At 36.0% G+C, this 25659-nt stretch overlaps 1 protein-coding gene and 4 non-coding genes across 5 annotated transcripts in view; 4 read left to right on the forward strand and 1 right to left on the reverse strand.

Moving 5' to 3' along the window:
- The window catches only part of Ltn1 (E3 ubiquitin-protein ligase listerin), a 124662-nt gene that overhangs the window by 64967 nt on the left and 34036 nt on the right, over window positions 1-25659 (reverse strand). Inside the window, exons 7-9 of the mRNA XM_081732734.1 lie at window positions 9571-9761; window positions 4562-4697; window positions 734-1432 (exon numbers count right to left, since the gene is read on the reverse strand). Coding sequence (XP_081588860.1) covers window positions 734-1432; window positions 4562-4697; window positions 9571-9761 — 1026 coding nt within the window. The remainder of the gene's footprint in view (window positions 1-733; window positions 1433-4561; window positions 4698-9570; window positions 9762-25659) is intronic.
- LOC145668694 (small nucleolar RNA U3) lies at window positions 12424-12631 on the forward strand. Its single transcript, XR_014128067.1, has one exon. It is a non-coding gene; the product is annotated as a small nucleolar RNA U3 (small nucleolar RNA).
- LOC145668689 (small nucleolar RNA U3) lies at window positions 19308-19515 on the forward strand. Its single transcript, XR_014128065.1, has one exon. It is a non-coding gene; the product is annotated as a small nucleolar RNA U3 (small nucleolar RNA).
- Window positions 21450-21654, forward strand: LOC145668675 (small nucleolar RNA U3). The gene has a single exon (XR_014128062.1). It is a non-coding gene; the product is annotated as a small nucleolar RNA U3 (small nucleolar RNA).
- Window positions 23663-23867, forward strand: LOC145668678 (small nucleolar RNA U3). Its single transcript, XR_014128063.1, has one exon. It is a non-coding gene; the product is annotated as a small nucleolar RNA U3 (small nucleolar RNA).

Below are 25659 nucleotides of genomic sequence, written 5' to 3' on the forward strand. Positions count from 1 at the left end.
TACGTTGTGGGTCTAGGTAAATGGCAACGTTGTGTTTTAACATTGGGCGTATAAAAAGTGTACCGCTCAAACTGCTCATCCGATTTAAAAAAAAAAAAAAAAAAAAATTCCTTCACTTTAGATTGAAAATATCATATTTGAAGACGGTTTTCTCTCTTACATTTTGTTGTAACTAGTAACAGAGCTACCCTATGTCATGCGACTTTTGAGACACATTGTATATTACGTCCCACGGTTATGCCAGGTAGGCTAAAGGAGACAGTGATGGTAAGAAATGAATGAAATGGTGGAATGAAGAAAATGGGACGAAACGGGAGAATCCCGTGGAAACTCATGCATACGGTGTTTGTCCACCACAAAGTTTACTTGACACGAGCTGGGAACGAACCAAGGACCACAGGCAACAGAGAATCTCCGGCTCGTGTTGTTTATACTACATTCATCTGTTTCAACAAAGAAATTTAGTATGATTCATACGAATTAGTTTTGATTACAGGTATTAAAACTGTCAAAATATAACACCTTGCTAACCATATGCTCCGGATGTGGTAGTTGTAGTGCGTAATGAAAGTTTAGCAGTTTAAAGCAATAAACAAGGCACTGAAGAAACAAAGTAAATATGTGAAGTGGCGATAATTGGCTCTCTGGAAGTCTACTGTTTTTAATATTCCCTTTATAATCATTTGTATACAACGTAACTTTAGAATCACAAGTAACCTATAGTTATACAAACCTGGCTAAGAGTTTTCAACACACATTGCTTATCTTCATGTTCCAGGCACATCAATAACAAAAACACCAATTGCACTAAAACTTCGGACTGTATTTTCTCGTTCTGGACCCACGGATGGACAACACTTTTATAAAAACTCAAAACTGTAGACGTAGTGTCTCCGCTACTCTTGGACGCCAAATGAAGGAACAATTCTTGGGAGTCAAATGTTACCAAAAGCTTTGCTAAATGATTGATTACGCTCGAAGAATTGTTTCTGATTGCTTCATTAAGATAGAGCACACACACAGAATAAACAAACTCTTTTACACAAGTGACGTTTGTCAAATCCGAGGTGTTTAGAATAACTGGGTCTTCAATTTCTTTGGACGAATTATCATCATCTTCGGTTTCCAATTTAAAAGTCACTCTGCGGTCTTGTTTTTTATCTACCACACTAGGATCCTTAAGGCACACTACGAAATCTATCTGATTTTTTAATATCCATTCAGATTTGTTATCATACGCAGCAACAAGTTTCTCAAATAGTTGAAACACGTGATTCACAAAGCAAACTACCAGCGCCTCATACTTCTTCCCTTCCTCCTTTTCTCTTTCTTTACACCACGCGTGCAACATAAATAGAATCTGTCGGTACAACGGGAGGACACAGTAGCTCCATTTCGGGTTGGTTACACACTCTTCTAGGAGGGGCAATAGCTGCAAAGAGAAAAAAATAATACAAATCAAAATGTACTCACTTATTCCGTTATAGAATATTACCTGAAATGCTCATTTTCCCACGGGCAGAATATTTATGAAATTATTATTATTTTTTACGAGGTGAGTTCAAAAATTATCAAACTTTATTTTTTTCGTGTAACCCAATGAAGCGCAGAAGACTTTCCTCATTGTAGATGTAGAGGGGACACTCATGAGCAGTCGTGATGTTTCCCCGCCCGCAGAAAATGTTAGTCGCTGGAAGTCGCCCAACGAGTGAAGACGTGTAGTGAGTGGTCGTTCGATTTCAGTTTGTATTTATTTTTTAGTAAAATGACAGAAAAACTTAAGCAGCGATATTGTATCAAATTTTGGCAAAAGCTTGGCGATACTTCAGCAGAAATCATTCAATCGGATAGATACATTCAATTTGAACGAGAATTTGGGCATGAGGAGAGTGTCCGAGAAATTTGATTCAGGCTTTCATCGTCAAATATTTCTGTGTCTCATGAGGCTACCTACTCACCCGATATGACTTCGTATCTTTTGGTTATTTCCCCAAGCTGAAAATGCCACTAAAAGGCACCCCACTTGAGTCAAGAGAAGACATCATACGGAATGCGCCGGACGGTTGTTTATCATTCCAGAAACTGTTCCAGAAGTGTTTCCAACAATGGCAGGGGCGCTGGGAGAAATGTGTGCATTACCAAGGAGATTACTTCAAAGGGGATCAGTGTTTTGGATTTCCAAATCAATAAATGTATTTTTGCCAACCAAAGATTCGATACTTCTTTAACACATCTCGTATGAGCGAAAAATATATATTCCCTCCCCCCCCCCCTTAGGATTCGTATTTCAATCAAAATGAAATGATAAAAACCCTGGACGAATCAAATGCTAAATACGTTCAATAATTAATTTTAAACGGCTGAGAAGCTTCTTTCCTTTGGCCATATTATACAGTGATCTTTATTATGAGCCAATTTTTAGAACATTCATTCTATTTTGTTCAATGAACTTAAAGAAGTGCACTTAGTTTTCATTTTACATTTTCTTTAGTTTTACGTTACAATAGACTCTTTGTTAACGTTTGAACCTTATTCGTAGGAACTGGAGCGATAATTGAGTCTCATAGACTTCGCTTATATGTCACGATAATGCTTGAGCCCATGAGAGCGCATATGCAGACGAAAAGAATAAAAATTTGTATGAAACGAGGCTTTCGAGAGTACTTTTTAAGCCTGGGTTCTAGACAGGTGGGCACGGTGCTTCATCTGAGAAGCAGGGAAAACGACGCATCGTTGCTCAAGATGGACAATTATTAGGTGAACTTGCGTAAAAGCTCTATTTATTTTCCGATTTGTTGTTACCATATATAAACTAAGGTAAGTCTGTAGATGTACGCTTATAAAACATATAAAGTATAATGAACTGAATCATATGTGTAATTTATTCAATATTTTCCTCAGTGCTTGTTACGTGCACAGCATTGACTATACTAGGTTTTATATTATGTTCTTTACAGTAGAATTAAATTGCTGAACTTTCATTATTGTGATTTATTGCGGTTGTTTGTGATAAGGTTGAACACAATTTTTAGTGTAACAGCATTGTGCGGATAGCTTTTTATGTATTAGATTGTTATTGGCGAAGCTGTCAATGCACGAGTGATAAATGGATTTCAAGTTCGATCCCGAGCTTGTTGCGTTTCTTTTGCCATCTGCAATAATTATGAATACAAAATACGAAATTAAGATATTTTAGAAATCACCTCTTCCCCCTCAAGAAGTGAAAATTTCGAAAATGACTGAGAATATAGTAACTCACTTTCTATGGAGAGTTTATATGGCGAGTTTCATCTCCCTAAGATAAGAGATTCGTAAGACAACTTATTTTGTCGCACATTTTGTGATCTCTCTTAGGATAAGCATGTTCATGAAAGTGTCATGATAAAAACCTAGCCAGAGTAAATTTCTATTTCTGTGTTCAAGAATTCTCTTCAAAAGGTTCATTTGTTTTTCCGTGACGATGAGATGCACAGATTCGATGTTATTTTAATATATTGAGAAAAAATATAGAAATTACGCACTTAAAGTCGAAATTTCTGAATACGTTGAGGCACAAGCCCAGTAGCTTTTAGTAAGGAGTTTATATGCAAAGTTTCATCTTCCTAATATAAGAGGCTTGTAAGATATTCTATTTTTGACACATATTTTAAACCTTCTCCCTCCCATTTTAGTGAATGTGAGATAATAAGAAAACAGCGGACAACGCTAACTATGTTCAAAAATTCATCTCAAATCGTTCAGTCATTTTTCCGTGACGATAAGACAGACAACGTTGATTTCAATGTGAAGAAAAAACTATAGAAGCTGTTATCAAGTATGTTTTTCCTATGAAAAAAAAACATACAAAAACCACAAATATATATATATATATATAAATTGACTAAGATTAAAGAACATGTACAGAACAAAACAAAGGAACATCCAATTTCTAGTCCGTCACAACATGCAACATACAATAAATCAACTGCAATTAACGGAACAAATATTTTATTTAAATCTAATAATAATATACAGAAGTTAGTTATGAAGTTAATGTTTTACTCAAAGTAAGAGCCTAGCATTAAATTTGAAAAGGAATTGATTGACTCAGGACTGGATTACAATTTTGGAGATGCTTTTAGAATACAGAAGGAGTGCTATCAATTCCGAATCTGGCAACTCTGAACCTAGCATAGCCATACCAGCATCTAAGAGGATCAGGAAAGCTCAATCTGAATTAGCTTTTTCCCTTTAATTTTCACGTTACTTCGTTTCGCCCCTTAATGTTATTTCCTTCCTTCAAAAACTTGAAGATATATCCCGTATTGCTTGAAAATGTAGTAATGTAAGGGGTTTCTATAACTAATTACGATATATAATTCATACGTTATGCATTTAAAATGTTCTACTGTTAATTTGAGACGATTTACTTTCATTTGTTACAAATATCTAACTGACAAAGAAAATTCATCTGGTAACTAAAGGTAAAAAGAAAGAAATTATAGTATTCAAGTGTTATATGAATCATTTTAAATATTACTTTCCTATTTCATAGACAGAACAAGACAGTCCTAATACATACATGACTGAATAGCAACTCCTCGCAGAGACTTTGCTCTTCTTGGCACGTGAGGACAACGTATCTCAGAGACTCCATAAAAGCTACTACAACGGCGTTGCATTCGCTGTGACTCTGTTGAACAGTTTTCTGTTCTAATCTATAAAATAAAAATAGAAAAAAAAATCATTAATTTCTCATAAGGCTATTACAAATAGTTATTTAATATAATATTGAGCTTCTGTGTTCAGCCGTGATGAGTAATTATTACTATCAAATTTCTCATCAATATTTTCTGAGTAAATATCGAACGCCCTTTATCAGAATGGTTTAAGCCATGGATGCAAATAACCACTTGCCCGGGGCGAGTAGTTCATTGGCGCGGGCGAGTATTTAATATTATACCGAAGGTAAGTAAATTATTTCTATTGTGGGCTTTTTTCTTGGGCTAGTAAAATTTTGTTGCCTATTTGCGTCCCTGGTTTAAGCTAAATTTAACGATACTGATTATTCGCACCTATGTACTGCAATGACATTCAATAATCTTAAATTTAAACTATCACAGTTCTGCAAACAGTCAAAAGATAATTTGTAAGTTACATATATACATATATACAGTGCATATACATACATATATATACATAATATATATAGATAGATAGGTAGTTCGGTCCAAAAAAAAATATCCCCACCCGTATTTTTCAGGAAGTTTTGTTCATGACCTTAATGAGAGACTATTTACTTGTATTATGTAATATACCTTCATGTTATTGCTTTACAATACAGTTTACATTATTTAACATACAAATGAACAATGTTTGAATATTTTGTGTGTCGTCCATCAGCTATTCTAAGAGGCTGAGTTCTTTTTGGCATTGATACAAGTTTCTCACATGTACTAGGCTCGATTTCATGGTACCAAACATCAACAATTTTTTCTATTAATTCTGTTGTTACTACAACATTTGAAGGGTAAGGGGAAAAAACAAGGAATATCCATGTGTGTGCTTTATCGGGTGCTTTTTCTATTTGCTGGTGACTCTTGGTACTATTTGACTGTATATGCCATGCATGCGTAGATGTAAAAATGTCCATGTAGAAAAGGCAAAAGATTTGACTAACCCTATTCTTTTTACGTGGTTTTCAATATTAAAACGACCTTTTCTCGAAAATGCAGTTTTGTGACATTCCTTCTTTTTTCCCCTTACCCTTCATTTGCTTAATTTGGAAGACATAATAGCTCACAAGTTTTCGATGGGGTTCATATCAGGTGAATTGGCCGACCACCATAACCTCTGAATATCTAATTCTGACTCACAAAGTTGGACAACTCAAGATCAGTGGCACGATGCACTATCATCTTCAAAAATGATTGGTCCAAGGTTTAAACTACTGAAATGGTCCCTATATGTATTCAAAAGCTCCTTCTTTAGTATATCACAGTACGATAAACAGTCGATTGGACCTGTGCAAACTTTAATTCTTCCTATACCTTTGGAACACATTGCTTTCCATAGTATTACACTTTCACTGAACTTTTTTTTTTTTTTTTTTTTTTTTATCTCTGTGATGCACTCTTGCTTTAACTCTTCTCCCGGTTCCATCCACAGTTTTACGTCACTATCATTACCGAAAACGTTGAATTTCTTCTCATCTGAGAAAATTACCATTTACCAATCAAACGTCCAGTTTCAAAACATAACCATGAATGTTTTTCTATCCTTGATGTGTTTCTGTATCAAACGAGGCTTACTTATGGGCGGTTTCTTTTTAATATTCATGTCCGAAAGATGTTTTAACACTGTTTGATGTGAAACTTGTAATGGTTCATACATTGGAGCCGCCACTGATGTGACTTCCCTTCGAGCCGCCACTGGATGACGCTCCTTGGGACATACTTCTGCGCTGCTTGGACGGCTTAGGAAACACCCCCCAGAAATATGGACGAGTCTATTTAACTTAATCAAGTTGAATATAAATGAATAGAAATTGTTAAATTAAATACTTATTATGGACATGAAAAGAAAGAAGAAATAATTAATGTATGTTGTGAACAGAAATAATATTGGATTATGTGAATTGAAGTAATAAGAGTTTGTAGTTATGACGATATGGCAACAATGCGTTTCTTCCCTGCCTCGTGGCTCCGTAGGTAGTGGGAGGTCAGTTGTGACCTGTCGCTGCTTCCGCTGGGTGTTGCTGCGAGTAGTTTCCGTTCGCCTTCGCTTCGAGTATTTGTTGAATGGCCGAGTCCAGGAGGGATTTTGTTGAAGGAACCTGTCGTTGTTTGTTGGTTGTTGGTTCTGTATTTCTTTCCTGAATTTATTAACTTTGGGCACAGACAGAGAAGAAATAGGAGGGTGAGCAGATTGCGGATAATTAAAGGTAAGAATCCATTTTTGTTAACTTCCTTTTCTATCCTTTCTGTGTCTTTGTGACAGTTAATGTATGTGTTCGGTTGTGTTATTTGCTCCATTTGGTTGATCAGTCTAATTTGTTAAAAGAAATTGAACTCGGATCTGTTTCTGTATTTTGAAAGAAAGTAAAATTCCAGAAATTACAAGACAAGCTTTAAGAAAGACTAACGTATTCAACTATTTAAGTAATCATTACTTAAGTTATTAGCGTATGCGGTTTATTACTGCCTCGTTTCTATTTAGTAATTAGTTCCGAAAATGCTATCTTACGTCATTTGTTGCTACATCGTTCATAAATTAGTAAGTTGTCAAATCGTTAAAATTCTTGATTAAATTGGACAATCGATCTATTAAAGGAGTTGTATATTGTATTTTGAATTAAATATTAACTATTGTAAGGTAGATTGCATAATTGAAGGAAATTATCACTGCATACATATTCAATTCAATCTTTAATTCTAATTATCTATTCAGCTGTTTTGATTTTTGAACTATTGTTAATAAATTGTTATCAGATGAAATTTTAGCTCTGATTTGCCATAATACTTTTAAAAACTGAATAATATTAAGTCTTGTTTTCTGGAAATTTTCACGGCTGCTTGCGGTAACCTTAGTGGATACGAGCCTCTGGTCTTGTGGGGTAAGGATTCCTTTTTTTTTAATTTAAAAATTCAGTGTTGAGTCCTATCGGACCGAGATCGAGGGGCATTACAAACTCTCACCTAAGTTCTTTGCAACAACCTGTCTTGCACTTAATTTTCTGTCTTGCTTCGCAAACCTTTTAATTGCCCTGCACTTTTTTTTTTTTAACGTCCACATTGATTCCGTAGACTTAATATTCCAGTTTCTTTATGACGTTTTAAAACATTACGTACTGTTTTGTGGTCAATCTCTAACCTTCTTGCGATTTCTCTATTCAATATTTCTTGCAACTTCAGTCCCAAAATCATACCTTGTTTTGTTGGCGATACCTCCTTTTTCTTTTCCATGATGTAGAAACTGAAATATATGACAAAATCACTGAATGTAACGGTTATTAACACAAACATACAGCTTTGTAATTTAGAATACAGCACCAGCAGTCTTCAAACTTGTCAATATGCACTCCTTTCCCACCACTCTGGCTCCTAGAAAACAGCTGACTGAAAAATGGCGTGAACCTAAAAATTGCGCCATCTAGGGCAAGCATTTTGGAACTTCAAACATATTTCTGCCATCTAGTATCCATACGTTACACTAAATGGCATGTCTTTGATCTCAATATGCTTCAGTTTTCTGTTTAATGAATATTTCCAAGCTTCGAAAATGTTATAGATTATAAAAGTTATAATATCCCTCTAAAAAAATACACGACAGAGAAAAATTAGTCGAATATACCAGATTTAAACGATTTAAGAATAAAACACCGTTACCCAATTACGAAAACAGTCCGTGTAGAAGCGCAAACTTGAACGAAAATCTGATTAAAAGATACTTTTGAATCAAAATTCAGTCTTTTTTCTTTTTATTTTTATTTAACCGAACTTTTTTTTTTAAATATACAGCAAATAAATCCATTACAATCCTACAGACTGCCTTGTTACCGTTTGCAGAACTGTAATAATTTAAATTTAAGATCAATGAATGACACCGCAGTGCTATATATAAAATGAGAATAACCAACACTGTTAGAATTTAGCTTAAATCATCCAGATGAAGGGCGTTCGATATTTACACATGATATATTGATAAAAAATTTAAGAATAATAGATAGTCATCACGGCTGAACACATATAAGGCTAGTATTGTACAGGGTGTCCAGAAAGTCCCGCAACCCGAACTTTGAAGTATCAGAAATTCTGAATCGCATGTGAAAATGAAATGAAACTGCCCACCAGGAAAGACTTTCCATGAAGATATTTTTGAGATAAAAATCATAGATGTGTGGGAAGTGGAGAGAGATTTGACATTTATCCTCACAAATGCCAGAAACCTACAGTTTTTTTTAAAAATACAAAACGTGAAAAATTACAAATTGAAGACAGATGTAGATAAATGGGAATGTTTGTGGAAAAATGGCAAATTTAATGAGTAGAAAAGGTGGGAATGTATCGAAACAAGAACGACGCATTGATACAAAGTATAGACATTGAACGGCAATTATAATGGCATGCTGTTAAAAAAAAAAAAAAAAAAATCCGCCATTATGGCGTAATATGGCGACACTGATGGTGTCAACACGTGTGGCTGGCTAACAACTACCCTACGGATAGACATACAAGTTTCAAGTTTGTAAAAGTCTATACGTAGGATAGTTGGTAGCTATATCAAAAATATCTACACCTTCTCTGATGGGCAGTTTCATTTAATTTACACTTACGGTTTAAAAGTTCTGATGATGCAAAATTCAGGTTGCGCGATTTTCCGGACATCCTCTATTAAATATATGTGTTCTATACGTTCAATTAGTCGTTGTTGCAAGATTTGATTAAATAACATTATCTCTTTGAATGTTGGGGTGACGAATGCACATGTATTATACGATATCATGCGGACGCAAACACTATCTTATAACCGAATTTCCATAGCCTACTGTGTATAATCATAATCCTTTATAAATGATATATGAGTACTTACCCCATCCTTAGGCTCTCGAAAAACTTAGTATAGAAGGCTTTCTTATCAGTAATCACTTCAGGTGGTATTTTGCTTAAGAATGGTAACAAAATGGGGAAAATTGTGGCCGCATTTCCTTGACCTCCTTCCTTTAAAATACGCCATAGTTTGGGAAACACCATTTTCTCAGCACTAACATATGACCAACAGTCCTGAAAGAGAAATATGGATTGTTTATTCATACATATCAACTCACAAGATTTAAGTATATTGGGTTAAAAAATTATTATTGTAAAAAATGTATCGCTTAAAATAACTACTTATAACACAGTACGTTCCTGACAGAAATAATATATTCTCTAGATGTCATTTTATCTCTAACGATATAATGAATGCATCAACTGAGATAATTTTTTCTTAATTTAAAAGGTAATTTCATTTATTCTATGCCACAGAAAACTACTCATACAGGGTAAAATATGTTCGGAAGTTATTAACGAATATGTACAGCTTAGTGTACAGTCCGCAGCAAAAAATCTGCAACATGAGCATTTAAATTTATCGTGAAACGACGAAGTCTTTTGTTCCAAAATAAGTGTGCAGGGGAGGACGCCGAGGTTTCTCCTGGCGTGATTCGTGCCATTTAGACGTTATGTTGATTCCCTGCGCTGTTAGGCATAGTTTCACAATAAACTTACATGATCATGTTGCAGTTTTTTTTGCTGCGGACTGTACAAGGACGCAATGTAGTAGAATCAAGCAGTCAATACAAAATCTGATCGCTAAACTGGTGAAAACTTCAGCCCTGGTCTCCCGGTTGCACGGTAGATGTTCTACAAATTGAACTAATCGCAAAACACGAACCATTTTCTGTATTTGCTACTTTATTCCCCAATCCACAAGAATGGATACTTGCCTGAAGATAATCAATTGGTCTGGCAAACACGAGATCGGAGTCCAATATTGTTCCACAGCCACTACAGTCCTAGGTTTTACTTTCCTATTTATGCAGCGGGATTAACCGGAGTTATATCAGCCACTGCGTTATAAGAATTTAAATAGTCTTCAAGTAAAGGGGACTTTTTCTTTATAATTGATGTAATGTATCATCATGTACTGCGGCGCACCCACTGGATCTGGACCTCCTCTCCAGACCTTCGCATTTCCTTTTAAATAATGTTGTCTCCATAACATGCGATAACCATGTGTGTACTACACGTGATAATAGTAAACAAAAACAACGCAAACGACGGACCCGAAGAGGAGTCGCCCACATTTAGCCAGCAGTCGGCAAGACGAAGATCACCGAGGGTAGCCGACACTCCAGGATAAAAGAGAGGAGCACGCATCAACAAGCATCAATCTATCCAGGTTGATCAAACCACCTAAAGCCGTAAGGCGCCCGGCCATTGGGTTTACCTTACCCTCTCACGACACTTGGTCAATTGAGAGAAACCTATCCTTAAGCCCTAAGACGCACGGTCATTGGGTTCCTTTCCATAATCTTACCCGAAGTATTAGAGGAACTAGTTATTGTATGCATTTGTATTTAAGTGGATATTTTTATAATAAAAGGTGAAGGGAAAATCCAAATTCCCGTGTACAGTAATTGCTCTACCTTACATAAACTGAGAGAATTTTACAATATAGTTGTGTTTTGTCTGCATTAGAGGCGCACTCATGAGCGTCTGATAAGTTTGGATCCATTCAAATCTTTCAACTTTGAATCGCCAAAATATTTCTGATTTTGTGGAGTCCGCACCGCTGGTTTAGTGACTAGCAATCGTCTTTGGTACACGTAGTTCCGGGTTACATTCCCGTTGTGAAACTCCTGAACCCATTACGATAGTTCCGATTTCAACTTAAATTGTAGGTTTACGTCTTATACAGCGTTGGCGCTGAAAAATATAAATTATTAATAAATGTCATATATTACTAAATAGTAAATGTCATATATTTAGTTTTTTTCAGAGTTGATCATTAATAAATTATTTTCGCACCAATGATATACTGTATCTAAATCTTTCTGCAGCATATGATTATCATACTAGTTATTAACTGCTCTAAAGAGCTTTATGTCATCTGCGTATAATAGTATTTTTAAATATTTGACTTTTCCTGGTAAATCATTGATAAATAAAGAAAAACGAAGCTATCCCAGAGGAGATACTTAAGGTATTCCCTTAACTATTTAACTGTAACTAATGTTACATTTCCTATTTTTACCTTGAAACTTCTATTTGATAAGTAACTCTCAAATAGTGATAGGCTAATTGAATTGAAAGACCTTTGACATATCAATGTATATAATAATAATAATAATAATAATAATAATAATAATAATAATAATAATAATAATAATAATAATAATAATAATAATAATATCTCTCAGTGATTTTTTTCTTGTAGGTGTCACCAGACAGGACATTTTCAGAGCAACATAAAACTTGGGGAACAGCTTTTACGCAAGGAAAACAAGGAAATATAGAAATATATGACAAAGCTTTTCCCAAAATAAAGAGGAAAAAACATGGAAACCCCAAATACACGAGAATTAGAAAAAAGGAAATAATGTAACTCATTATAGATGTCAGAACAGACAGAAACTGTGATGCCCCTCATACCGTCACACAAATGCTCTATAGATGGCAGCACAACATCCACCAATGGTTTTGTTACTCACTCTAACAGGTACAGACTTACAAATAAAAATGTCTCTCCGAATATGCTATTTTATAACGACTACCTTCGAGTTACAAAGAAGTATAGGCTAAATAAATTATCTATTATAATAACTATAACCCTATAACTTTCTTTTTGCGGTTTCTCTCACTTAGTTTGGGCTAGTAACGATACCCAACATCACTTCTACTTAAGATCATACTTCACAGGATCATTTCTGTAGTATGATTGGCATGTGTCTTTATCGAAATGATGAAGTCACTTAAACCACAATGATGACCTATCGTTACTTTTCTTGAGCGTGAAAACGACCTGTATAATCTTCTTTGATTATTCGGTCATTGATGATCGCAATCACTCCATAACGAAGTGTGGAAAGAAAAGTAACTTTCTGGGTGGTCTACATAAATTTTCACTAATTTATTTCAATGCCAAAGAATTAACAATCACTCCATCCTCACTGGTTAGTTTTTGTCGTCACAAAGGAAGTTTAATTGATTTCCTCATTATCCACACATTTTAAAGTTACGCACTTGCGAGCCTTCAAAAATGATATACACTGGTAAATAAATTTTGTACAGTATTATACAAAACTCATCTTATTTTTTTTAAAAAAAAAAACTGGTTATTTTCTGCGACATCTTTTGGTCTCTCTTTGATAATGACATTTGTAGGGATGCAGGATGAAAAACGGCTAAGCTCAAAGTTTTGAGACTTAGTAGTTCGGCAACAGCAGTAACACGCCACCTTTTGCAACTCTAATCTTTCTTTTTCTCTCTCTCTCCATATATATATTACTGATTCGCTTAATTCAGATGCTCGATTAACAGAAACTCAGTAAATATGTACATTTTTAATAAAAATTATTGTGAAGTATACTTTTGAAAGTTAGGATGAATTCATCCTTTCATTTTTTGCGAATTCCGCCTCAAGCAATGAGAATTGGGAAGCGTCAACAAAATGGAAAACACTTCGATCAAAATGAAGATCGATAAATTTTTCACCCTATCAGTTATATATATATATATAAAAAAAAAACTTCTAAGGTTGGGCAGAATCTACCTCGTTAAACACATGTTCCTGGCTGATTTCACCGCAATTAATGGGGATGATTTCGAAGGCCTAAACCAAGTATTTAGTATAACGTATTTTATGAAATTAGGTTATGGCAAAAAATCATCTTCTTCTTCACACATTATGATTATGAGTAATCTCAAAATATGGGTAGATTTTCCACTCTCTCTAACCTTATTTTGGATAGATTATAACATCAAACAATAGACTTCATTCTCTGAAGCTCAGAGAAACTAACTTCTGCAGAAGATTGATATAGGTCATGAATAAAAGTGAATTTTGATAACCATGATTAATACAGGCCATGAATTTTACTGGAAATCGGATATCTTTCTGGAACACATCGCATCGTGCAAATCTCTTGCTGAACCCACCAAAGAGGCAGGTTGTCCTGCAATATTAGGGATGTACTACCACGATGTCATTTGTCATCGTTGTAGTACGGAAACTTCGAAAATATATAACGTTAAGATAATGAAACAACAATTTACACCCATTACTTCCAATTTGACTAAACGAATAACGGCAAACATTCTTCAGACATACGAACAAAAGCAAACAAACAAAAGAAAAAAAAAAACTCGTTTCTTAGCTTCTTCACTTTGTGCGAATAAAATATTGAAAGTGCTTAAGACTTATTAGTTTCGATATCACTGAAGAAATGAGGACAGACATAGGACAACTTCCGGGCGTAAAAAAATATCTCTTGCAATATCTATAAAGAATATTGTTTGTCGCCAGACAGGACATAAGAATGACAACATTTTACACAAGGAAACTAAGGAAATTGGAGATATATACGAAAAAGCGCGTCCCAAAATAAAGGAAAAAGAAAATACTGAAACCCCAAATACACGAGAATTAGAAAAAAGGAATAATGAAACTCATTATAGATGTCAGCACAGACTGAAGCCGCGGACGTTCTTCATACAAATGCTCCACAGATGGCAGCAGAATATCTCACAGTTGTTTAGTTCATCATTGTGGCAAGTACAAGCTTACAGATCAATAGTTATCACTGAAAATAGTATTTTATAACGATTAGTTTCGAGTCACTAATAAGTACAGACTGGGTAAAGTATCTCTTATAATAACTATAACCCTGTAACTTTCTTCTTGCGGTTTTTCTCATTTAGTTTCGGCTAATAACGATACGCAACATCACTTCTACTTAGCGAACTGGCCACCTGGAATCTCTATCCAGGTAAAAAAATAGGGTATCCGTAGCTGGCGGAGAAAAATAACCAAGTCCCTTAGGTATTCCATCCCATAGGTTTATTTTAGTCGCGAACATCTTATACGGTTGGATTACTTGGCTCTTTGAGTTCAAGGAAACAACCGTCGAATTGATTATAAGCCTTCACGGAGGTAAACAGACGTGATTGATCCTAAATTGACGACCTTGCAATTTCTTTGGTTTTTCGAGTTTTGATTCTCTCCTCTTCGGAGGCAGAGCTTCTGAAAATCAGTTGACGACCTCGGCATCTCTACCGGCTAACGAATCCTTCCAATTATGGCAACGGGACTCCATCCAGGGTTACCTGCTCAGGTTCTTGATCCACCCGCTAGTGAGAAACGCAAAGCTCGCAGAAGAAATTCTGCATCATCTAATTCTTCATGCAATACCGAATCGTGTTCGATACGCTCGCGTTCTCGATCACCACTTATGTCCGATAATTTTGTGCAACCAGGTACACCTCCATCAAAACGCCATCACACCAATCGAGACGCCAATGACATCACTATCGATAACGATCAGGACTTCCCAACACTTGAGTCGACTCTAAAACCAAAGTGGTATCCATTCAAACTAACAAACTACGATACTAAGTTCGAAAATCCAAAACTTCTACTCCAGCAGATCACTAAATATCTTCGAAGGGAAGCTGTATCGGAAATTATCAAAACCCGGAATGGCATCATTATTCGATTTACTGATCCTCGATTTGCAACCATCATTCGCAATAAATTCTCTTACGAAATTTTCGGCAAGCAAGCAAAACTTGAAAAGCTACAACCACCAACTGCTAAACAACCTCCGCCGCCTAGGAAAGCACCCTTCTTGTCTGTCGTTATACGTGGCGTCGACCCTATCATCCAAGAGGGCGAAGTAGAGGAAGAACTAAAGCTAGAGGGCATTGACATCCATAAATGCATGCGTATTCGCAATAACCAGGGCCCGACCTACATGGTGAGAGTGCTAACCAATTCGCAAGATACAATTGACACCCTACTTTCCAATGGCGCATACATCTTTAAGAAACGCCACCGTGTAGAACCTTCTCGAACTGCACAACCCTTACCGATTCGGTGTGAGAGGTGTCAAAAATATAACGACCATACTACAGCTAATTGTAAGAGCGCCTCGAAATGTGGTTATTGCTCCGGTCCCCATGCTACTAATCAATGTACGAATTTGAAAACGCCCCCTGTTTGTTCTGCCTGTCCCGAAAGTCATCCTACCTACAGCTTTAAATGTAAATCACGCCCAGCACCTGACACCACAAAACCAAGTCTAGTCGTTCCAGTTAGGCTTCATACCACACAGCAAATTCAAATGCCTCCTACACAAACGGAACAAACTGTAACTGTGGCTCAGCTGCTCTCTTTCATAACCATCGCTCTTCAAAACATACACCCGTTCGATAGGCCACATGTTCTTCAACAAATCCAATATGCTGCCCGAAATGTTTTTCATATTAACCTAAATGCTACATATTCAGGACAATCTGTCTATTTCCATGCTGCACCACTCGAAACAGCAGTCTAAGCATAACGTGATTATGGAACTTGTACTTATATTTCTAAATATCCGATCGCTACTAACGCACAAACTTTTGTTTGAGCATCTTCTTGAAGAAAAAGCTAACGCATTTCTATTGAATGAAACATATCTTACAGCCAAGCAAAGCTGTAAAATCCCACATTATCAACTTCTACGTCACGATAATACTGTTCCAGCACAACGTGCGAATGGCGGCGTCGCTATTGGCTATCCTGTTTCTCTTGCCATCCGACAACATTTCGTTTCATTTCATCTTCCGGAATATCTTATAGTTACGACCTATTTTCGCCAACTGTATGTCACTCTTGCAACCATTTATATACCCCAGGTCACCATATTCCCTTTACCTTCTTTCAACACATCTCCAATAGCTTTCGTAATTATATCATTATGGCAGATATTAACATTCACAGTAGAACTGCGAGAGAGAAACAACGGTTCATTAATTTCATTGAAACCAACACGACAGGCATCATACAACAACTCCCGTCGCATACACGACCCATCTCTCAAACTACCCCAGATATTGTGATTACCTCTGCCTCCCTTTATACTCGCTGTAATGTTACAGTTTTGGGGAATCTGGAAAGTGATCATTTACCAATTAAGTTAACAATCACGTGCCCGCAATCTGCTCTAATCCGATCCGATTCTACTGCTCGACGCATTTTTCGTTTCGATAAAGCGAACTGGGTCGCCTATAGAAATGACATAACTACTGCGTTGGCAGGAAGTTCTAGTACTGAAACCGAAGAGGCACTGTATGATACACTAAATGCTATCAGTACGGCAATTAAAAACGCCGGGGAGAAACACATCCCTACTACTAAGGCTAAGTTTCCATGCCGTCCTCCGTTACCTCCACAATACTTACCTCTCATACGACGGTCGAGAGATCTTTATAAAGAATATATACATACCAGAAACAAAGAAGCTCTTCGGCATCATCGGCAGATGCATCGCACAGTCTCTAATTACCTTAAAGCATATAAACTCCGAAATTGGGTAAAAGCCTGTAACTCACTTGCTGAAACAGCTCATCCTACACAATACTGGAAGCGGTTCCATCAGCTTACAGGGAAAACCACCCGTACTTCATACCCGTTAATAGATAACGACACTCCACTACAAAATGACAAGGATAAAGCCGATGCATTTGCAACGTATCTCCAGGGAATCTTCACTCCGCTTCCGCCTGCCTTTTCTAAGCGTCATCATCCGGTTGAGAGACTTAATTTCGACACCTTCCGTCTCCAACCTGACATCCATCATACTATCTCTCACAATACTGAACTTACTAAACCAATTACCGTAACTGACATCACTCGCACTGTCCAGAACAAGAAAAATACAGCACCTGGCTTTGATGAGATTACTTATCGTCATATTAAAGAAACGCCCTATCAGTTGTTATACCTTCTAGCTATCCTTTATACGTTCATCCTTCGTACAGGCTTTATTCCTTGTGAGTGGAAGACCTCAAGGACTCTCATGTTCCTCAAACCGCACAAACCACCAAATACTGTTTCCTCTTATAGACCTATTCAGCTTACTTCCGTGTATTGCAAAATTCTTGAACGAATTATTGTCCGACGCCTCCATTCTTATCTATTAGAACGTAACATCATCCCTTTACATCAGGCTGGCTTCCGCCCCGGTTTTAGTATCAATGATCAGTTACTCCGTCTGTCTAATATTATTACCAACCAGTTTAATACACAGTTTCCATCTTGTCTAGTGCTCTTCGACCTGGAAAAGGCATTCGATAAGGTATGGCATGCAGCTCTCATATATAAACTTATCCGTCTGACACTTCCCATATCATACATCAGATTTATCTATAATTTTCTTCACAACCGTATTGCATATGTCGCTCTTAATGACACTCTCTCACACCCCATATTTATTTTCTCTGGAGTACCACAAGGGTCTGCCTTATCACCTTTGCTTTATCTTCTATATGTAGCCGATATGCCGCCGTTGCCACCTAACACACACATTTTTCAATATGCCGATGATACTGCATTTCTTACACTGGGCTGAACAATCCATCGCATCAGTACTGAAATTAATGCAGCAATTCAAAGCTTTCTCACCTGGTGTACGATATGGCGTTTGAAACTCAACCCAGATAAAACCCAAGCTATAGTCTTTCTATCGCCAAAACGCCGATCTCGTGTACATCGAAATCCTTCGCTACTTAACATCCAAGTACATAACACGCGGGTTCATCCAACTAAACATGTCACATATCTGGGAATTATTTTTGATCAACACCTCACTTGGCGCCCTCACCTTCAGAATCTAATACAGAAAGCATATAATAGGCTTAATCTTCTCAAACGTCTCACAGGTACTACATGGGGACTACGAGCTAATACTGTTCTTAATACCTACAAAGTATTCCTACGACCAGTCCTGACATATGGCTTCGCAGCATGGATATCCGCCCTCCAACCCCATTATGAAAAACTGAAAATACTTGAACGCCATGCCATACGACTAGCCTATAGAATAAAGCTCCCGAGTCCTACTCAAGAGCTTTATGAAGTCCTGCCTTTTCCACACCTACTATTTCATATTGAAGCTTTGCGGTCGAAGTATATTACTAGCAGATTTGAGTCCCGACATCCATTGCTTCTCGCAACCATGCAAGCAGACATTCCATACAATCCACCTCGCAAGCTATTGGAAACGCCTTTATCCCTTCTGTTTGCACTTTACCGATATACCCTCACTCCTGATCATCCGGATTTGGACGCAGTTGCAGCATTTTCAACATTCATAGTTCCTCCATACATAGCACCATCTTTTACTGCACAGTAAGAACCTCATGTCTTATCAGGAAACCCATTTTGTCTTCATTACGTCCAGAGTCGCCTCTGGACAGAAGATAGATCTCACTTGTCACACTAATCATTACCTATGTGTTGTGTTGTTACACTGCACTTCATGTTTCCCATTTTCATTCTTCCTTCTCTTCTCTCCTGTTACAGATAAAGGATACAAATGCGACAGTAAACCAATACTATAAAGCCGAAATCCCTATTAATGCAATCAAAATAGAAACTTCTACTCCATGTCTACGAACATCCCTTAGCCCATCGAAAATATAGACTTCCAATAATACGTTTAAATCTAGTACGGCACAGAAGGCGCAACCTTCTCACGGTTGCTGGCTAATCGCCAGCATTGGGACAAAAAAAAACTTCTACTTAAGATCATACTTCACAGGATCATTTCTGTAGTATGATTGGCATGTGTCTTTATCGAAATGATGATGTCACTTAAACCACGATGATGACCTATCGTTACTTTTCTTGAGCGTGAAAACGACCTGTATAATCTTCTTTGATTATTCGGTCATTGATGATCGCAATCACTCCATAACGAAGTGTGGAAAGAAAAGTAACTTTCTGGGTGGTCTACATAAATTTTCACTAATTTATTTCAATGCCAAAGAATTAACAATCACTCCATCCTCACTGGTTTGTTTTTGTCGTCACAAAGGAAGTTTAATTGATTTCCTCATTATCCACACATTTTAAAGTTACGCACTTGCGAGCCTTCAAAAATGATATACACTGGTAAATAAATTTTGTACAGTATTATACAAAACTCATCTTATTTAAAAAAAAAACTGGTTATTTTCTGCGACATCTTTTGGTCTCTCATTGATAATGACATTTGTAGGGATGCAGGATGAAAAACGGCTAAGCTCAAAGTTTTGAGACTTAGTAGTTCGGCAACAGCAGTAACACGCCACCTTTTGCAACTCTAATCTTTCTTTTTCTCTCTCTCTCCATATATACATTACTGATTCGCTTAATTCAGAGGCTCGATTAACAGAAACTCAGTAAATATGTACATTTCTAATAAAAATTATTGTGAAGTATACTTTTGAAAGTTAGGATGAAATCATCCTTTCATTTTTTGCGAATTCCGCCTCAAGCAATGAGAATTAGGAAGCGTCAACAAAATGAAAAACACTTCGATCAAAATGAAGATCGATAAATTTTTCACCCTATCAGTTATATATATATATAAAAAAAAAACTTCCAAGGTTGGGCAGAATCTACCTCGTTAAACACATGTTCCTGGCTGATTTCACAGCAATTAATGGGGATGATTTCGAAGGCCTAAACCAAGTATTTAGTATAACGTATTTTATGAAATTAGGTTATGGCAAAAAATCATCTTCTTCACACATTATGATTATGAGTAATTCTCTGAAACTGAGAGAAACTAACTTCTGCAGAAAATTGATATGGGTCATGAATAAAAGTGAATTTTGATAAAAATGATTGATACAGGCCATGAATTTTATTGAAAATCGGATATGTTTCTGGAACACACCGTATCGTGCAAATCTGTTGCTGAACCCACCGAAGAGGCAGGTTGTCCCGCAATATGAGGGATGTACTACCACGATGTCATTTGTCATCGTGGTAGTACGGAAACTTCGAAAATATAAGGTTTAGATAATGAAACAAGAATTTATATTCATTATTTCCAATTTGACTAAACAAATAACGGCAAACATTCTTCAGACATACGAACAAAAACAAACAAACAAAAAAACTCGTTTCTTAGCTTCTTCACTTTGTGCGAATAAAATATTGAAAGTGCTTAAGACTTATTAGTTTCGATATCACTGAAGAAATGAGGACAGGCACAGGACAACTTTCGGGCGTAAAAAATATTTCTTGCAATATCTATAAGGAATATTTCTTTGTTCTTCTGTGGAGAATGCAAAAGAGTGGTTGATTCTTAATATCTAGGGTTTCAATATACGATATAAGGGAAATGATCGTCTTCTTCAAACGCTTAAGCTACTGCTATTGCTACTATTTCTGTTGTTACTACCACCTCCACCAATAATAATAATAAACCAATCTCTTACTGGTTTCGTTGTCATATTTGTCGCCACAAAGGACATAAGAATGACAACATTTTACACAAGGAAACTAAGGAAATTGGAGAAATATACGAAAAAGCGCGTCCCAAAATAAAGGAAAAAAAAAAAACACTGAAACCCCAAATACACGAGAATTAGAAAAAATAATGAAACTCATTATAGATGTCAGCACAGACTGAAGCCGCAGACGTTCTTCATACAAATGCTCCACAGATGGCAGCAGAATATCTCACAGTTGTTTAGTTCATCATTGTGGCAAGTACAAGCTTACAGATCAATAGTTATCACTGAAAATAGTATTTTATAACGATTAGTTTCGAGTCACTAATAAGTACAGACTGGTAAAGTATCTCTTATAATAACTATAACCCTATAACTTTCTTCTTGCGGTTTCTCTCATTTTGTTTCGGCTAATAACGATACCCAACATCACTTCTACTTAAGATCATACTTCACAGGATCATTTCTGTAGTATGATTGGCATGTGTCTTTATCGAAATGATGAAGTCACTTAAACCACGATGATGACCTATCGTTACTTTTCTTGAGCGTGAAAACGACCTGTATAATCTTTGATTATTCGGTCATTGATGATCGCAATCACTTCATAACGAAGTGTGGAAGGAAAAGTAACTTTCTGAGTGGTCTACCGTAATTTTCACTAATTTATTTCAATGCCAAAGAATTAACAATCACTCCATCCTCACTGGTTTGTTTTTGTCGTCACAAAGGAAGTTTAATTGATTTCCTCATTATCCACACATTTTAAAGTTACGCACTCGCGAGCCCTCAAAAATGATATACACTGGTAAATAAATTTTGTACACTATTATACAAAACTCATCTTTTTTTTTAAAAAAAAAAAACTGCTTATTTTCTGCCACATCTTTTGGTCTCACTTTGATAATGACATTTGTAGGGATGCAGGATGAAAAACGGCTAAGCTCAAAGTTTTGAGACTTAGTGTTCCGCAACAGCAGTAGCACGCCACCTTTTGCAACTCTAATCTTTCTCTCTCTCTCTCCATATATATATTACTGACTCGCTTAATTCAGATGCTCGATTAACAGAAACTCAGTAAATATATACATTTTTAATGAAAATTATTGTGAAGTATACTTTTGAAAGTTAGGATGAATTCATCCCTTCATTTCTTGCGGATTCAGCCTCAAGCAATGAGAATTGGGAAGCGTCAACAAAATGGAAAACATTTCGATCAAAATCAAGATCGATAAATTTCTCACCCTATCAGCTATATAAAAAAAACTTTCAGGGTTGGGGAGAATTTACCCCGTTAAACACATGTACCTGGCTGATTTCACAGCAATTAATGGGGATGATTTCGAAGGCCTAAACCAAGTATTTAGTATAACGTATTTTATGATATTAGGTTATAGCAAAAAATCATCATCTTCTTCACACATTATGATTATGAGTAATCTCAAAATATGGGTAGATTTTCCACTCTCTCTAACTTTATTGTGGATAGACTTTAACATCAAACAATAGACTTCATTCTCTGAAACTGAGAGAAACTAACTTCTGCAGAAAATTGATATGGGTCATGAATAAAAGTGAATTTTGATAAAAATGATTGATACAGGCCATGAATTTTATTGAAAATCGGATATGTTTCTGGAACACACCGTATCGTGCAAATCTGTTGCTGAACCCACCGAAGAGGCAGGTTGTCCTGCAATATGAGGGATGTACTACCACGATGTCATTTGTCATCGTGGTAGTACGGAAACTTCGAAAATATAAGGTTTAGATAATGAAACAAGAATTTATATTCATTATTTCCAATTTGACTAAACAAATAACGGCAAACATTCTTCAGACATACGAACAAAAACAAACAAACAAAAAAACTCGTTTCTTAGCTTCTTCACTTTGTGCGAATAAAATATTGAAAGTGCTTAAGACTTATTAGTTTCGATATCACTGAAGAAATGAGGACAGACACAGGACAACTTTCGGGCGTAAAAAAATATTTCTTGCAATATCTATAAGGAATATTTCTTTGTTCTTCTGTGGAGAATGCAAAAGAGTGGTTGATTCTTAATATCTAGGGTTTCAATATACGATATAAGGGAAATGATCGTCTTCTTCAAAACGCTTAAGCTACTGCTATTGCTACTATTTCTGTTGTTACTACTACCTCCACCAATAATAATAATAAACCAATCTCTTACTGGTTTCGTTGTCATATTTGTCGCCACAAAGGACATAAGAATGACAACATTTTACACAAGGAAACTAAGGAAATTGGAGAAATATACGAAAAAGCGCGTCCCAAAATAAAGGAAAAAAAAAACACTGAAACCCCAAATACACGAGAATTAGAAAAAAGGAATAATGAAACTCATTATAGATGTCAGCACAGACTGAAGCCGCAGACGTTCTTCATACAAATGCTCCACAGATGGCAGGAGAATATCTCACAGTTGTTTAGTTCATCATTGTGGCAAGTACAAGCTTACAGATCAATAGTTATCACTGAAAATAGTATTTTATAACGATTAGTTTCGAGTCACTAATAAGTACAGACTGGGTAAAGTATCTCTTATAATAACTATAACCCTATAACTTTCTTCTTGCGGTTTCTCTCATTTTGTTTCGGCTAATAACGATACCCAACATCACTTCTACTTAAGATCATACTTCACAGGATCATTTCTGTAGTATGATTGGCATGTGTCTTTATCGAAATGATGAAGTCACTTAAACCACGATGATGACCTATCGTTACTTTTCTTGAGCGTGAAAACGACCTGTATAATCTTTGATTATTCGGTCATTGATGATCGCAATCACTTCATAACGAAGTGTGGAAGGAAAAGTAACTTTCTGAGTGGTCTACCGTAATTTTCACTAATTTATTTCAATGCCAAAGAATTAACAATCACTCCATCCTCACTGGTTTGTTTTTGTCGTCACAAAGGAAGTTTAATTGATTTCCTCATTATCCACACATTTTAAAGTTACGCACTCGCGAGCCCTCAAAAATGATATACACTGGTAAATAAATTTTGTACACTATTATACAAAACTCATCTTTTTTTTAAAAAAAAAAAAACTGCTTATTTTCTGCCACATCTTTTGGTCTCACTTTGATAATGACATTTGTAGGGATGCAGGATGAAAAACGGCTAAGCTCAAAGTTTTGAGACTTAGTGTTCCGCAACAGCAGTAGCACGCCACCTTTTGCAACTCTAATCTTTCTCTCTCTCCATATATATATTACTGACTCGCTTAATTCAGATGCTCGATTAACAGAAACTCAGTAAATATATACATTTTTAATGAAAATTATTGTGAAGTATACTTTTGAAAGTTAGGATGAATTCATCCCTTCATTTCTTGCGGATTCAGCCTCAAGCAATGAGAATTGGGAAGCGTCAACAAAATGGAAAACATTTCGATCAAAATCAAGATCGATAAATTTCTCACCCTATCAGCTATATAAAAAAAACTTTCAGGGTTGGGGAGAATTTACCCCGTTAAACACATGTACCTGGCTGATTTCACAGCAATTAATGGGGATGATTTCGAAGGCCTAAACCAAGTATTTAGTATAACGTATTTTATGATATTAGGTTATAGCAAAAAATCATCATCTTCTTCACACATTATGATTATGAGTAATCTCAAAATATGGGTAGATTTTCCACTCTCTCTAACTTTATTGTGGATAGACTTTAACATCAAACAATAGACTTCATTCTCTGAAACTGAGAGAAACTAACTTCTGCAGAAAATTGATATGGGTCATGAATAAAAGTGAATTTTGATAAAAATGATTGATACAGGCCATGAATTTTATTGAAAATCGGATATGTTTCTGGAACACACCGTATCGTGCAAATCTGTTGCTGAACCCACCGAAGAGGCAGGTTGTCCCGCAATATGAGGGATGTACTACCACGATGTCATTTGTCATCGTGGTAGTACGGAAACTTCGAAAATATAAGGTTTAGATAATGAAACAAGAATTTATATTCATTATTTCCAATTTGACTAAACAAATAACGGCAAACATTCTTCAGACATACGAACAAAAACAAACAAACAAAAAAACTCGTTTCTTAGCTTCTTCACTTTGTGCGAATAAAATATTGAAAGTGCTTAAGACTTATTAGTTTCGATATCACTGAAGAAATGAGGACAGACACAGGACAACTTTCGGGCGTAAAAAAATATTTCTTGCAATATCTATAAGGAATATTTCTTTGTTCTTCTGTGGAGAATGCAAAAGAGTGGTTGATTCTTAATATCTAGGGTTTCAATATACGATATAAGGGAAATGATCGTCTTCTTCAAACGCTTAAGCTACTTCTATTGCTACTATTTCTGTTGTTACTACTACCTCCACCAATAATAATAATAAACCAATCTCTTACTGGTTTCGTTGTCATATTTGTCGCCACAAAGGACATAAGAATGACAACATTTTACACAAGGAAACTAAGGAAATTGGAGAAATATACGAAAAAGCGCGTCCCAAAATAAAGGAAAAAAAAACACTGAAACCCCAAATACACGAGAATTAGAAAAAAGGAATAATGAAACTCATTATAGATGTCAGCACAGACTGAAGCCGCGGATGTTCTTCATACAAATGCTCCACAGATGGCAGGAGAATATCTCA

Source organism: Thermobia domestica, chromosome 1 (assembly GCF_964235325.1).
Source record: "Thermobia domestica chromosome 1, izTheDome1.hap1.1, whole genome shotgun sequence".
In the NCBI taxonomy this organism is placed as follows: Eukaryota; Metazoa; Arthropoda; class Insecta; order Zygentoma; family Lepismatidae; genus Thermobia; species Thermobia domestica.